The sequence below is a fragment of the Macaca fascicularis genome, chromosome 4, assembly GCF_037993035.2.
Source record: "Macaca fascicularis isolate 582-1 chromosome 4, T2T-MFA8v1.1".
In the NCBI taxonomy this organism is placed as follows: Eukaryota; Metazoa; Chordata; class Mammalia; order Primates; family Cercopithecidae; genus Macaca; species Macaca fascicularis.
The window spans coordinates 127,206,615-127,221,432 of record NC_088378.1 but is presented as its reverse complement, the minus strand read 5'-3'; the positions used below and the strand labels follow the sequence as shown (position 1 = coordinate 127,221,432).

General features: G+C 54.3%; 1 protein-coding gene across 8 annotated transcripts; it reads right to left on the bottom strand.

The window, feature by feature from the left end:
* Positions 1-156: 156 nt before the first annotated feature.
* AARS2 (alanyl-tRNA synthetase 2, mitochondrial) lies at positions 157-14,818 on the bottom strand. 8 transcript variants are annotated; one of them, XM_074037878.1, is made up of 22 exons: positions 14,563-14,818; positions 13,533-13,724; positions 12,853-12,998; positions 12,457-12,624; positions 11,759-12,000; positions 8,716-8,861; positions 8,388-8,496; positions 7,962-8,000; positions 7,748-7,859; positions 7,121-7,254; positions 6,533-6,677; positions 6,124-6,296; positions 5,899-6,012; positions 5,661-5,801; positions 4,769-4,906; positions 4,549-4,658; positions 4,283-4,391; positions 3,867-3,989; positions 3,526-3,636; positions 2,831-2,914; positions 2,606-2,716; positions 157-2,157 (listed from the first exon to the last, which is right to left on the bottom strand). In XM_074037878.1, the coding sequence occupies exons 5-22, from the start codon at positions 11,849-11,851 to the stop codon at positions 1,993-1,995; spliced, it is 2,157 nt and encodes a 718-aa protein (XP_073893979.1). In that variant the 5' UTR covers positions 11,852-12,000; positions 12,457-12,624; positions 12,853-12,998; positions 13,533-13,724; positions 14,563-14,818; the 3' UTR covers positions 157-1,992. The 8 variants fall into 8 exon arrangements, with proteins under 8 accessions (XP_073893979.1, XP_005552910.2, XP_073893980.1 ...); XM_005552853.5 differs by having other exon boundaries at positions 11,759-11,903; XM_074037879.1 differs by lacking the exon at positions 8,716-8,861 and having other exon boundaries at positions 11,759-11,903.

Genomic DNA, 14,818 nt, shown 5'->3' with positions numbered 1-14,818 from the left:
GCTGAACAGTGGCTACTGCTCCAGTGGCCAGGATGCTGAGGCAAAGCTTTGCAAGCAGCGAGGGGCCAGGCACCAGGGATTGGGTCTGTTCAAGCCCTCACCAGTGCCTCACCAGCAAATCTATGCCTTAATTAGAATGAGAAACTGTGCAGAAAATGATGTCAGGCAGGCCCACGCTGCTAGAATTTTTACTACACAGAACTTGGTACCCAGGGAGCCCTTGATTTGAACATGGGTCCCCTGGGGCCCTTTCCTTCATCTAGCAACAGAGATCTAGGAACAGAGGCAGAGGTCCAACATCTGGCTGTCTGAGGTGGACTCATTCTAGTAGGGAAGGAGGGCTTTCCTCCATCTCTTGGCTTCCACCTGCTTTGAGGTGTCAATTTTCAGCTTTAGCTCAGGCTTGAGGCAGGTGCTGTACAACTTGTTTTAAGAAGTGTAGTTTGTCTGACCCCGCTCTCCAACCTCATCACCTGCCCCTATAGCAGCTCACTGCTCAGTGGCACTGGCCACCTCACAGCATCTGCATTGGCTGTTCCCTCAGCCTGGAATGCTTTTCCCTCAGATTTCCACATGGCTCACACCTTCACCTCCCAGCTGCCTGCTCACATGCCACCTCTTGGTGAGGGAATACCACCATCCACACTCCTAATCCCCATTATCTATTTTTCCCCCCAGACCTCATCACCATCTGACACTTTCTCCCTTCTAAGACAGGGCCTCACTCTGTTGCCTGGAGTGCAGTGGTGCGATTATAGCTCACTGTGGCCTTGAATTCTTGGGCTAAAGTGATTTTCCCACCTCAGCCTCCCAAATAGCTGGGACCAAAGTGTGGGTAGTCTCAGCTACTTGGGAGGCTGAGGCAGGAAGATCTTTTTTTTTTTTTTTGTAGACAGGGTCTTGCTGTTTGTGCAGGCTGGTCTTGCACTTCTGGCCTCAAGCAATCCTCCAACCTCAGCCTCGTAAAATGCCAGGATTATAGGCATGAGCCACCAAGCCTGACCCTCTTCTTTTGCTTTACTGCCTGTTTCCTCCACAAGAAGCAGGCTCCATGAAGGAAGGAATCGTGTTTGGTGCCCGCCACGTTCTCAGTTGCTCATCGACAAACCAGCAGGGCCTAATTTAATTTAGAGGTCATTGCTAATGAAAGAAGTGATAGCAAAGGTCTCCACTGCTGAAATGATTTTCACAGGATGGTTCCGTGTTGTCCCAGTAGCCAAGGAGCCCTTTGTCAGTGCCCACTGTTGCCTGCCACGCAGAGCCTGTCTGAACACTCATGGCAATGAAGATGGCCTGATTTGGATCCTGGGTGGCCTTTCAGACAGTGCGAGTTCAGACTGGTGTTAGGGCACCCATACCAGGTTGCTGGGAGGGGCAAAACTACTCTTTTTTAAAGTAACAGAACCTCTGCAGCTTCCTGTCCTCTGTGAAATTATTTACTTATTTGAGACAGAGTCTCGTTCTGTCACCCAGGTTGGAGTGCAGTGGTGCGATCTCAGCCCACTGCAACCTCCGCCTCCCAGGTTCAAGCGATTCTTCTGCTTCAGCCTCCCGAGTAGCTGGGACTACAGGCGTGTGCCACCACGCCTGACTAATTTTTTGAATTTTTAGCAGAGATGGGGTTTCACCGTGTTAGCCAGGATGGTTTTGATCTCTTGACCTCATGATCCTGCCTCGGCCTCCCAAAGTGCTGGGATTACAGGCGTGAACCACCATACCCGGCCAGTGAAATAATTTCTAATGTGCAGTCACAGCCATAATTGCCCATGTCTTCTCATTCAGCAAGGGGGTGTGTGTCTTTGGGCCCACTTCTGCCTTCCCTAGCCCATGTCTCCTTGTGTCAGGTAGGGCCTGGCCCGGGTGATCCTCTTTGGTTCAGTTGCTTGGCCTCCAGCCTCTAGTCCTTGCTTCAGCCAGTAGGAAGATTCTGCTGGCTCCTTCAGGGCTCCTGGCATTGCCTTTAGTCCATGTGGGTCCCCGGGTGGGCCTGGGTCAGAGCTGGCTGAGGGCATAGGCTCGGGCTGTACTGAGGGCAGCTTCCAGGTCAGTAGTGCTTCCGGTGCCTTGGGCCACCACTCGCGAGCCCCAGGCCTTGCCCCCCATGTGGCTGCACACTGCCAGTGCCCAGGCCTCTGCTGTGAAAGTGGGCATGGCACCCTAGGAACAGAATCAGAAGGGGAAGCGATGCAGAGTGGCCCTCCCTGCCAGCATCCACCCAAGGTACCCTCAAGAGTGGAGTTGAAGGTGATCAGCGCCCGCTTCCCAGCTGGGCACATGGTGGGGCAGTCGGGTGACAAGTCGGAGAAGGTTTGGGATGGAAATGTGTGTGGGGAGGTTTATGAATGTGAACATCTGCTACTTGTTTACAAGGGATGTGAGGCCTGGGAGGGGCTGGTAATTAAGGAATCTCTGGTGCTTTCTGGAGTAGGGAGGGGCTGTTTTTAGGAACAAGGAGATTCCCCTATCCCTGTCCTGGAGTATTCTCATAGATACCTCCACCCAGCCTTGGCCCCTTTGTCTGGGAAGAATTAAAGGTGTAGAATCAGACAGCTGGACCAGGATGGGTATTAATGGGGGTGGTGGGCTGCTCTCCCACTTCCCTCACCTGGGCCACCTGACAGGCACACAGCACCTTCCCCATGGACTGGGGGCTGAGTAGGAGCACAGATGTGCTGGGGGCCTGCTCACACAGCTGCCGTACCACCTTCACCAGCACCTGGACCATGAAAGACAGATGGTGAGCCCATAGCTTCCCAGACCCCTAGCTACCTCCTGGTCAGGACTTTGCCCTCCTCAGACCCTGGGGCAGCCCCGCTTGGCCAGCACTCACTGAGAGAGACTCAGCAGAGACCGTGTCCACAATCAGAGGCCCCTTCGAGTGCCGCTCCAGCAGCTCCTGAGTTTTCTTTGCAGCCTATGGGGCAGGAAGGATGAGCAGAGGGGTCAGGCTGAGAGGCAAGTTTCCAATTAGCCCCCACCTCTGAACTGAGACCCAGCTAAGCAATCCCCTGCTTCCCCCACCCACCCCAAAGGTCATCAGCTCTAGGCAGAGGGGGCAGGGACTCTGCCTAGGGTGGCCTCCTTTTTGGGTCCCACATGTGTCCTTCCTCATCTCCCTTGCCACTTTCCTTTCATCATAGCTTCAGGCCCCTACAAATAGGTCGCTGAAGGTGAAAGGAGGAAGGTCAGAGCACAGATGGACCAGGAGTGGGCGGGAGAAAGGGGATCCACAGTGGAGGTGTAATCAGGGCTGAATGGCACTAATCAAGTCAGCAGGCTTCCGGGGTTGGGGGGCCTGAGCCAGACTTGGGAGTTGGGGGAGAAACACAGTTTGAAAGAGACAGAAGTGGGGGAATGGCCTGGGTGATGGTTCTCAGCTGGCGGGAGAAGGAAGAAGCTGCCACCACCCCGTCCCCATGTCCTTGCACAGCCTCAGACTCACCCCCACGCCCCAGCCCTTGAGACTTCTCAGTATATGTGCTGGAGTGTCTCTGGGCACATGGGTGCAGCCAAACCTCCTCTCACCTGCCCCATCTGCAGCTTACGGATGGCAGTGTTGGCACGCCGCTGCAGCATCTTCACTGTGGCCAGCAGCTCCCGCCGCTGCCACTGGGGCATCACAGAAGTTTCCACAGCCTATGGCCAGAAGCAGTGCATCACCTCTGCCCTTCCCTGAGCCATAGTCTCTGAGGTAGGGACCAGCAGGGCCAGGGAAGACACCCACCCTGTAGACAAACATCTGGGCCAGCTGGAGCCCAACCCGATTGGAGTGCTAGGGAGAGTCTAGAGGGGTCCAGGGAGGAATAGGGGAGGGAATAGGGCCAGGAGAGGGTGGCGAACAGCTCCACAGTAGGCGTGGCCCTCACTTCAATGAGTCGTCCTATGTCCTTGGACAGCCTCAGTGCCTCTGCCACATCCCGGCTCCCCTGACTCAGTCGCTCAGTGGCTGCTTTCACTTCCTGAGCCAGGTTCTGGCCTAGCTCTCGGGCCTGCAGGGAGGGGACAGGAGGGTCAGGGCCGCCAGGCTTACATTCATCTCCCCAGGACAAGGCCTCTCAACTCATTACTGGTCAGGGACAAATAAGATATAACAATCAAGACCAGTCAAGGCACCAGCACCAAATAAAACACATGCCAGCTGCCAACAGCTGCTATGGCCACATTGGTGTGCAAGTATTAATACTGGCTCTTCTGCTGGGCACCCCTGAGCCCGAGCATGTCACCTGCGTGTGTCCCATGCACCCACTCAACCCAGAAGTCCCAGGCCTACTGGCAAGCTGACCTGCTGGGCCTGCTCCCCAGTGATGGCCAGCAGGCGGGTAGTGCCCTTGGAAAGCTGGCGGTCCCCGATGATAACCAGGTCCCCTACAGCCCCTGTACGTAACAGGTGCCTGTGGGAGGAAGGAGGGAACAGAATGTCAGGGCGCACGACAGGAGACAAGGGAGAAGCCAGAGTGCATCTCCCATCAAGGGCTGATGGCTCCAAAGACCAAGGGAAGGGCGAGGATCTGGGGCCCCTGGGCCAGGCAGCACAAAGGAGTGACTCACGTCCCACAGCACAGCTCCACAGAGGTCTGCAGTGCGGCTTGGGAGGCTGGGTCCAATGCATGGGCCACGGGTACCCCCACTGACACCACCCGTACAGGGTCTGGGTAAACCTGAGGTCAAGAGGGGACAGGCCCGTTAACTGCCAAAGGAGAAGGATAAAGCCTCCAGGTATGCCTGAAGGAGGCCCCCGATCTCTACCAAAAGGGCTTCCCCAACTCACTTCATCCAGACAGCGCAGGCCAGGGACCTGGGCAGTGAGCGCCAGGGGCACCTCCTCCATGTACACAGGCTTATCCTGCTGCACGGCCTCCTGCACAGTGTTCTCCACTGCCCGGAGCCGCTCTGGGGTCAATGCGGTCTGGAGGGGTGGGGAGGAAATGGAAAGACCAACATGCAGTCAGCCCCACACCTGTAACTGATGCACTGAAACATGGTCAATGTTCACTGAGCTATCCCCAGGTTCTAGAATAGTGGCTAGCACATGATAGGTGCTCAATAAACACTAGCTGAGCAGACAATTCTTTTCCTTAGAAAGCTATCTGGGAGTTGGGCTTACTGGAAGCTCCAGGCCTTTCACTAGGCACCAAAAGTTGAAGAAACAGAAAAAGGAGGCTGTACCCACATGGAGCTTACAAGGGGCAGCCCAATGGAAGAGAGAACTACAGGATGGGGGGATGCAGGGGCAGGGAATAAGCAGGTGGGATGGGGATTAGCCAGCAAGTACTTCCTGGAGAAAGGATTTGAGCCAGATGTGTAAGAAGGGCAGGGAGACAGGGTGGCAGCAGAGGGAGAGGGCAGCCCAATTTGAGCAAGAATGTCTCGGGTGGCAGTAGAAACAAGGAAGGAGTGGCTGGAGGTGAAGGGAGGGCCCCTGCTGGAGGGCCTTCAGGATCCCACATCAGAGCTGGGTGAGGCCCTAGCTACTCTGTAGCCTGATTCCTCACTGGTGCACGAGGAGCCCAAGGGGAAAGGACTTGCCCAGGGTCCCATAGTGATTGGGTGGCTGTGCTGGGCCTAGAGCCCAGGCCTCTAAGGGCAACCCGCTCACAGCAGGCTGTCTCTCTTTAAGCCTGTCACCTCACATGAAGCCTGTCTTTCTGTGCCGGGCTCACCTGGGTGGTCACATCCAAGCGCAGCTGCTCAGGATTGAGATGGGAGCCCTGCTGCTCTGTGCCAGGGCCCAGGGTCTGCCGCAGTGCCCAGTTCAGCAGGTGGGTGGCCGTGTGCTTCGCCATGCAGGCTAGACGCCAGGCCTGAAATACTTTTGTCACCCAGGGTCCTGGGTGAGGGCAGGGGGTGGGGAGAGTGAAGGGCTGCAGGGTATTGGGAACAGTTAGGGAGGATCCTTACCTTATCCACATGCAGCTGCACCTGGTCCCCGATCTGTAGGCACTCAGGGGCTACTGCCTCATGCAGGATGAAACCCCCACAGACCTGGGCCCGGGCTACTGGGAACAGCACGTCCTGGGGAAGGGTAGGGGTCAAAGTGCCTGTAGCCTTTCCCTCCCCTTGGCTCCCACCCAGGCTTGGGTCTGCCACCCACAGAAATCAGCCTGGGCTGTGGTGGAGACTCACCTCTTGCCCTACCCGCACCAGGTAGCCACGGTCTGAAGCCTGGCCCCCCTGTTCGGCGTAGAAGTTGGTCCTGTCCAAGAGGAGGCCACAACGCTGGCCTTTCCCCACAGAGGCCACTGCTGTCCCGTCCTCTGTATACAGTTGCAACACCTGGGCCTCACAGGTGCCGAACTCTGCCAGGGAACAGAATGGTTATTAGTGGTGGGCAGGGGCTGGGGACGTGAAGGTGGGTCTGTGCCTTGGGGCTAACAGGCACCCCGGCAGGGCACTTCCAGCTGGGGGCCACAGAGACCCCTGGTGGCCATCCTGGGGAATACACAGGGGCCAGCAGCAACCATCTTGGACATTCGTCTTAGTCATGTCATGGTCAGGCAAGCTTGTGGTGGCAGACCTCGGTCCAGGCTCTCACCATAACTTCCGTTGGGTCGCAGGGAGTAGTTGTACTTGGGGCTGCTGTCAGTTGGGGGCACTCCTTGGCGCTGCAGCTCCCCCAGTGCATGGACATCAAGCCACAATCCCTGCTTCTGAACTGGCTCAGCCTGCCGTGCCTGGTGCTGCAGGATGGGCATGGAAGAAGTACATGGAGAATGAAAGTGGGACTTCAGCCTCGCAGGGCCCTGTCCCTGCCACACAGCTGTGGACTCTGCAGCCCTTCTGGAATAAGAATTCAGGGCTTGGCTGCCTGCTAGAGCCCCTGGGCGGGTTGGTGAACCATCCATCATGTGGGATCCTCGGGATTAGGCCTTCTTGCCCACCGCTGCCCCTGGAAGGCCCCTCTCCAGGAAGCTGTGCTGGCTTCTGCTCTTGTGTTTAGCCCATTGGCTAGTGATGCTTTCTACAAGTCGTGGCCTGAGGTTTTAGAAACCTCCCAGGTGAGGGGACAGATCCTATCTCAGACTCTTGATTTCTCTCAATATCCACAGCTCTTCCCCCAGGAGCTCAGGGCTGGGGAAGGGGTGTCCCAACAGAACCAGCATGGGGGTGCCACAGCTTGTACCTGGGCCGCCTCCTGGGCCAACCGCTCCAGTCCAGTGGAGTCCAGCTGGACCCCTTTCTCCTCCAGCATCAGCTCCACCATGTCCAAGGGGAGCCCCAGGTCTCCAGACAGTGACAAGGACCAGGCCACTTCAGCTTTAAGAAAGGAAGACAAAGAGTGTTGACAAGGGGAGGGATTAGACAAAGAAGGGGAGAAAAGTAAGGTCCAGGGCCCTTCTAACCACGCAGAAGCCACCAGATGCCAAACACAAATACCCCCTCCATACTGGGTAGCCTCAGGAGAGGGGTCACATTCAGGCTTCATGCCTCAAGGCCAGAGCTGGGGGTAGTCCAGGGTACTCCCTGGGCACAGGTCATTTCAAGGGAGGAGGGAAGCTCAGTCTATGCATGAAGCCAACCTAGGAAAGCAGGAGGCAGGGCTAGCCGGGCAGTGTGGACATAGGGAGGGGCAGGGTGGTGTTCCTGCTGCAGAGGGGTCTGGGTATGGAAGGAGAGTCCAGGGAGAGAGGAACATTGGGCAGAGGTTGGGGGTGGACATGAGGCAGGGGGCTGGCCCAGAGCTCCCTCCTCTGCCCACCCTGGCAAGTCTCAGCAAGTCCCTTGTGCATGGGCTAGGTATCCCACTGACCAGGGAACATATCTGAAGGCCCCAGGGTCCTCAGAGTCCGATCAATGATCCGCCGACCCCGCTCCAGGGAGGCCAGGAAGGCTGCCTCGTCCTCTAACACCAGGTTGGAGATCTGAACCAGACAGAGCAGAAGTGGAGCTAGGTCTCCTTGAAAGGAGGGTCTCTCTCCACAACTCTCCCATCAACCCCTTTCTCTCCCACTGGAATCCAGTACCTGGGCTGAGTTCCTTTGCAGTTCTGGATAAGCATCTCCCTGGGGGAGGTGGAGAGGGCTGAGGAGGTGTGAAAGGCAACCAACCCACCCCCACCTCCCCACCCTGGGCCTCCCTGAGGACACTTGCCCTGGAGGCTCAGGCACATTGAGGGGCTGGGAGAGGGACTCAAATGGGGAACTGGTTTCCCTGTAGGGTGGCAGAAGGGGGTCATGAGGTCAAAGGCTCAGCGGTTTGGGCAAGGAGCCTCAAGTTTTCCTGCTTCTTGCAAGCAAGGACAGCTTTCTTAGCTTGCTGATAGGATGCTGGGCTGGACATTTAGGGTGGGGACCTCTGGGCACCCAGGCTGGGGGCACTGTCTAGGCTCAGTGGTAGGCTCCCCAAAGTGCCCAGGGAGGCCCACAGTGGAGAAGAAGCTCTGTCCTTACCAATGTCTCCACCACTACAGGCACCAGGCTGCCTAGGAAGCCAGGTGGTGCCTTTAAGATCTCCATGGAGAAACGTACAGCTCGACGGAGGATCCGACGAAGAACCAGCCTAAAGGGGTTCAGAGCCCAGACATGAACCCATAGCAGCTCATGGTCAGCAATATGGGGAGTGGGAAGGACAAGATCCACAGTGTGCGCTCCCACCCCAAAGCTCTCCCTCTCCCCATTCCTCCTACTGGCTCAACCAGACCCACCTCTCCTCTTCCTTCCCTCCTCCACCTGCGACCCCCAGCAGCCCCTGTCCTCTCTGTAGCCCTTCCAGACTCACGGGGGACCTGACATCCCAGGGAAGACGCCATCAGAGATGCAGACACTGAGTGTGCGGATGTGGTCAGCCACCACGCGGTACGCTGTGTCTGTGCGCCCCTCGTCTGCCACCCCGACCCGGCCCAAGTAAGGGGGTGCCCTGCAGCCCTGGGAAGCAGGAGAGAAAGAGTCAGCCAGTGGCCCTGCCTGAACTGGCCCAGGTAGGTGCTCTTTATCGCCTCTAGAGCATCTGAACTCAGCCCTAAAGCCAACCACATCCAGAATGGCCTTGCCAGTCCAGTCCTGGGCTGAGAAGCCTCACGGATGAGCAGGAGCCAGCCCCTGCCCTCACGGGGCTCATATTTGGTGCTACAAGTGAACATATCTGTGATCATTTACTGAATTTCTACTATCAGAACTGGGTGAGAACTTGAACAACATGAACTCTAATCCCCAAAACAGCCCATTCCAGGAGGTATTAGTATCCTTGCTTTACAGAAGAGGAAGCTGAGGCTCAGAGGAACTCAGTGACACAAGGCTACCCAGCTCTCAAGGAGCAGATCTGAGATCTCAGCCGGGCCTGTTGGACTCCAGATGCTCTCCACTGCCTGTTCTTGCCTCTCCCATCTTTTGTAGGGGTGGGCAGGGAGGGAGAGTGTAAGCTACATACATGGAAATGCTCCAAAGCAGGGAGCTTGATTCACCTAGCTCCAAACCTCTCTCTTCCCCAAACTTCTTCATCTAACAGTCATGCCATTCACTGTGTTGCTCAATTGTCTGGGAGCCATCTTTGAATTCTTTCCCCTACCCATTGTAATCCATCAGTGGGTCCTTTTGCTTCTACCTCCATGAGATCTCTCAGATCAATCTACTTGTCTCTACTTCCACTGCTGTTAGCTGAAGTCATGCCCTGTGGTTCTTGCTTGGATCGATAACAGCTTCCCAATTGATTCCTAAGTTTCTGCTCTCATCTCCCTCCAGTTCATCCTCCACACAGCAACAGGAGTAGGCTTTTAAAAGTGTACATCATGCTGGGCGTGGTGGCTCACACCTGTAATCACAACACTTTGGGAGGCTGAGGCGGGTGATCACCCGAGGTCAGGAGTTTCAAACCAGCCTGGCCAACTTGGTGAAACCCCATCTGTACTAAAAATATACAGATTTTTTGTGTGACGGCAGGTGGCTGTAATCCCAGCTACTCTAGAGGCTGAGGCATGAGAATTGCTTGAGCCCAAGAGGCAGAGGTTGCAGTGAGCTGAGATCATGCCACTGCACTCCAGCCTGGGTGACAGAGCAAGACTCTGTCTCAAAAAAAAAAAAAAAAAAGTGTTCTCAGTGGAGAGTGATATGATCTGATGTACATTTTTATTTATTTATGTTTTTTGAGATGAAGTCTCACTCTGTTGCCCAGGTTGAAGTGCAGTGGCACCATCTCAGTTTATTGCAACCTCCACCTCCTGGGTTCAAGTGATTCTCCTGTCTCAGCCTCCTAAGTGGCTGGGACTACAGGTATGTGCCAGCATGCCTTGCTGATTTTTCTATTTTTTAGTAGACAGGGTTTTGCCATGTTGGCCAGGCTGGTCTCCAACTCCCGACCTCAAGCGAACCGCCTCCCTCTGCCTCCCCAAGTGCTAGGATTATAGGCATGAACCACCGTGCCCAGCCCTTAGAACCCTTCTTGCCACTCTGAGAATCAAAGCCCCACTTTGGACTTCAAGGCCCACAAGACTGAACTCTGCCCTCTTGTCTGTGGTAGACTGTTCACAAAAATGGCCCTTTCCTATGCATACGCCACTTTAAAAATGGGACTTTACAGCTGTTTCCCATCAAGGGATAGACTCTGTTTCTCCATCCCCTGAATCTGTGCTGGCTTTGTGACTTGCTTTGACCCACAGAATATACTGGAAACAACACTGTTCTAAGCCTATGTGTCTGCTCTCTGTCTTGGAACCTTGCTGAGCTGTGATGTGGACAAGCCCAGACCAGCCAGCTAGGTGATGACAGACACATGGCCCAGTCACCCCTACTGCCTCCAAACTGACAGCCAGCCAAGCCCCAGAGGAGGAGCTGCCTCTCAGCTGACCACAGATGGATGAGTGAGCTTACACAAGACCAAAGTATGAGCCAGCTAAGCCCAGCCTAAACTCTAGCTCACAGACTCAGGGGGCAAATACATGGTTGGTGATTAAGCCACAGAGCATTAGGGTGGTTTGTTATACAGCAAAAGCTAACTGACACATGTTCCTATTATATCCCATGGGATTCTCCTTTAGCTGGCTGGCCACCTTTTTGTTTCTGGCACATGTCAAGCCCTTTCTTGGGGGGCAACGGGGAAGGTATAAGCTATACACACATGGAAATGCTCCAAAGCAGAGAGCTTGATTCACCTAGCTCCAAAGCTCTCTCTTCCCCAGGCTTCTTCATCTCAGTAAACAGTCATGCCATTCACTGTGTTGCTCAAGCCAATAGCCTGGGAGCCATCTTTGATGTCTCTCTCCCCTCCCCATCTAATCCATCAGTACCAAGGTCCTTGGTACCTGCTGTCCCCTCTGCCTGGAAAGAGCTTCTTGTGGCTGACTCCTCCTTCTTCGGGGCTCAGCTCAAAGGTCATCTTCTTGGTGAGCCTTCCCCAAGTACCTTATCTAAGATTCCTCTGTACCCCTCCTTCTTCCTAGTTACTTTCATCCATGTTTACTGCCTGTTCACAATCTGTAAGCTATTACTTTGTTCTTTAACACATTTATTGTCTATCTCTCATGCTAGCATATAATCTCCATGATCTCTTTCCTGCTTACTGCTGTGTCTTCTGTACCAAACAAAGGACTTAACATAAAGCAAGCACTCAACAAGTATTTTCTGAATAAATGAAAGAGGTAAGGAGTTAGGAGGAATAGCAGGTAATAAGTAATGAATCCTAGTGTCTTGCTTGACGTCTTGGAATTCTTGGTTGGTTATTGCCCTCAGATGCTGAGAACACTCTCAGTTCTCAACAAAGATGGAATGCAATGGGGCTGAGGGCTATGATGAGCAAGTTGGAGGGCTTCTGGAAGGGAAGAGGCACTCACCTGCTGTATGGCGTGGAGCAGCGGGGAAAAGAGGTCAGTGTCATAGGTGGAGTGTTTGCCTTGCAGCACAGCCACCAGCCTTTCCAGGCCCATTCCTGTATCCACATGCCACTGGGGCAAGGGCTGCAGGCTTCCATCTGCCTCTCTGTCCAGGGAAGGTGTGCAAGGTGAGGCCCCACCCAGGATTACAGGTGTGAGATGCCCAAGTGGAGTAATGTTGGGTGGCGGGGAGCCTAAGGGGGCTGACAATGGGAGGAACCAGACAATCAGTATCTTCCCCTGCCACCCTGCAGTAGCAGATGATGATGGCCTTGGGGTCCTGTCCTTTCTCATATAGGGCTATCTCCACTCTCACCCCTGCTTGGGCCCTTGCCTGGGCAGCAGACATCCCATCTTGGGACAGAATTCTTTGCCCCTAGAAAGACATGTCAAGGCTAGAAGAAAATCTGAGATCATCAAGTTCAACTCAACTTGTTGATCATCAAGTTCAACAGAGAATAGCAGTGACTTGTTTAAGCTGTCACAGGCAAAGACTACAATTAAATCAGTTATTATCTACAAGGTGATGAGAATTGTGCCTGGCACATGGTAAGCATCATTTACGTGTTTGTTTTTATACGAAACAGATCAAAATCTTCTAATTGCCACCTTTTCCACTTCTAGCCAGGGATTCTCGTCCTGCTTCCGCACCCCCTTACCTGTTGTGTTGCATGAAGACCAGGTTCCAAAGTTCTACCAGCTGGGGGGCTCCCACCCCACCAGCAAGGTCATAGTGGATCTCGGTACAGGGTCCACAAGGGCCGGTATTCCCCATCTCCCAGAAGTTCTCTTGTGGTCCAAAGGAAAGCACACGAGTAGCAGGCACCCTGAGGAGAAAGGCAGGCGAGTGGTGAGAGATAGACAGACCCAGAAGCTGGGACCCTCTCTGCCACGAGAGCCCCTCCCTCAAGTCGAAGCTCAGCAAGAGGAAGAACAGGGCTAAGTCCACAGTATCCTGGAATGAAATGCTGAGACTCTGAGGATTGGTGCTGGTAGTCTCCATTATCCAGTCCTTCTGCCCTCCAGGAATGAACATAAGTAGGGGGTTGACTTACCCTAAGCTCAGCCAAATGTCCCTGGTCTCCAAGTCTGGCTCCAACCCTGCCTTAGGGTCACCATCAAAGTAGGAGACCCAGAGCCTTTCCGTAGGGATCCCATAGACCTGAGTCAGCAGTTCCCAGGCCATGCTACATGCCTCCTCCTGCAGCAGAAACCAGCATGGGGTCGGGGGAGGAAGATGGGTGAGACGGAGACCCCACTGAAGTAATCAAGCCACATGAGTTTAGCCCCCCACTTAAGACAAAAGCATTTCTGCGGCCATCTTGTTCCCAGAATAAGCCATGAACCATTACTGCCTCTGAGTGTTTACTGCCCAGAAAGCTTCCCCTTCTTCTAAATCCTATCTTCTTTCAAGCCCCAGAACAAGTCCCACTTTCACATGAAATTCTCTGCCTACTCTAGCCTGGAGTGATCTTTAACTTTAGTAAGTACCTTAGCATTGCTATTTGACCATTTGCTCAAACAACAATTTTTGAGTAGTCATTAGGCAGGAAGCACAGTCTCTGCCCTTGAGGGACTTACAATCCAATCAGGGAAGCAAGGTAATTCCTGTTACACCTGCTCAACTAGCACTTTGCCTCCACATCTGGATTAGGCCCTGCCTAAGCAGACAGTACAATGGAAACAGGACAAACTGACTCCCTTCTTGGCTGATCAATGCTCTCCAGAGACTCACCTTAAAATATTCACCCCCAAAGGCCCAATTGCCAAGCATTTCAAAGAAGGTATGATGGGAAAGGTCTCGACCCACATCTTCCAGGTCGTTATGGCGTCCTCCAGCTCTCACACATTTCTGGCTGTTGGCCACACGTCGGAAGCCTGCCATTTCGCTTCGTGGATCCACGGTGCCCAGAAAGATTGGCTTGAACTGGAAGCACATAAAGTGGGGAGGAGGAGAGGGATATCGCAATTTCTCAGTAGAAGGGAAATGTGGGGAGTGGGTTTAGGGATGGCTGTTCAGACCGAAGGCTGACAGTGCCCCTGAGAGTGCACTGTAATCTTGGTCTAGGAGGACAACCTGGGAGCCTGGAGACAGCCATCTCTGGTATGTGGGGAGCACAGAAGAGGTAAATAAATCATGAACCGGAGACCCTCTGCTAGTAAAATGGGCAAGGTAAAAGGAGGAATGTGTTGGGAGCTGGAAACAGGGCACTGAAATGTGGCATCCTCCGTCTCAGCTTCTTCAACCACACCCAATAACTTCAGGGTACAAAACTAAGACTTATTTAGTAGGGATCCCAGACGGCCTCTAAGATTAACTTACGCCGCCCCTATTTTACAGATGAGGACAATGAAGTCTAGAAAAGGTAAGTGGCTGATAAAAATCAAAAGCTTAGAGAATAGTACTCAGCACACAACAGGTGATCAATAAACATTTAATGAAAGCGTTATCTTTATTTAAAGAGCGAATAAATGAAATGGGATTTCCCCCACCAGTCTGCCCCCACGGGATTCCACTCCAGCCATTTCTGGACCAAATACTCAATTCCAATTCAGAAGTTCCCAGTTCAAGCCCTCCCCAAGCCCTCCCGAAGCCCTCCCTATACTCTGAGCGCCGTACCCCCATCACTTTACCCAACCAAGCACCGCCCTCTTTCCCCAAAAGCTACGAACTCCGCCTCTCGCTTCTTTTGCCCATCCTGCAGCGTCTTTCTCACCGGAAAACTCACAAACTCCGCTCCCTATCAGTATGGTTCGGCCCTCACCTGGTTCATGCCCGCGTTGACAAAAAGCAAACTGGGGTCGCCGCGGGGCCGCACGGAGGCGGAGGGCACCAGCCGGTGGCCATGGCGGTCCCGAAAGAAGTTCAGAAAGGCGGCCCTCACGGCCGAGGCCTTGGCTGCAGGGGGCTCCGATGAGAGCAGCCGATGGCTGGGGCCCCGCCATGCGAGCGACCTTCGAATGGCCCGCCGCAGCCGCCGGGCTGCAGCTGCCACCGACGCTGCCATCTTAGCTCCGGGC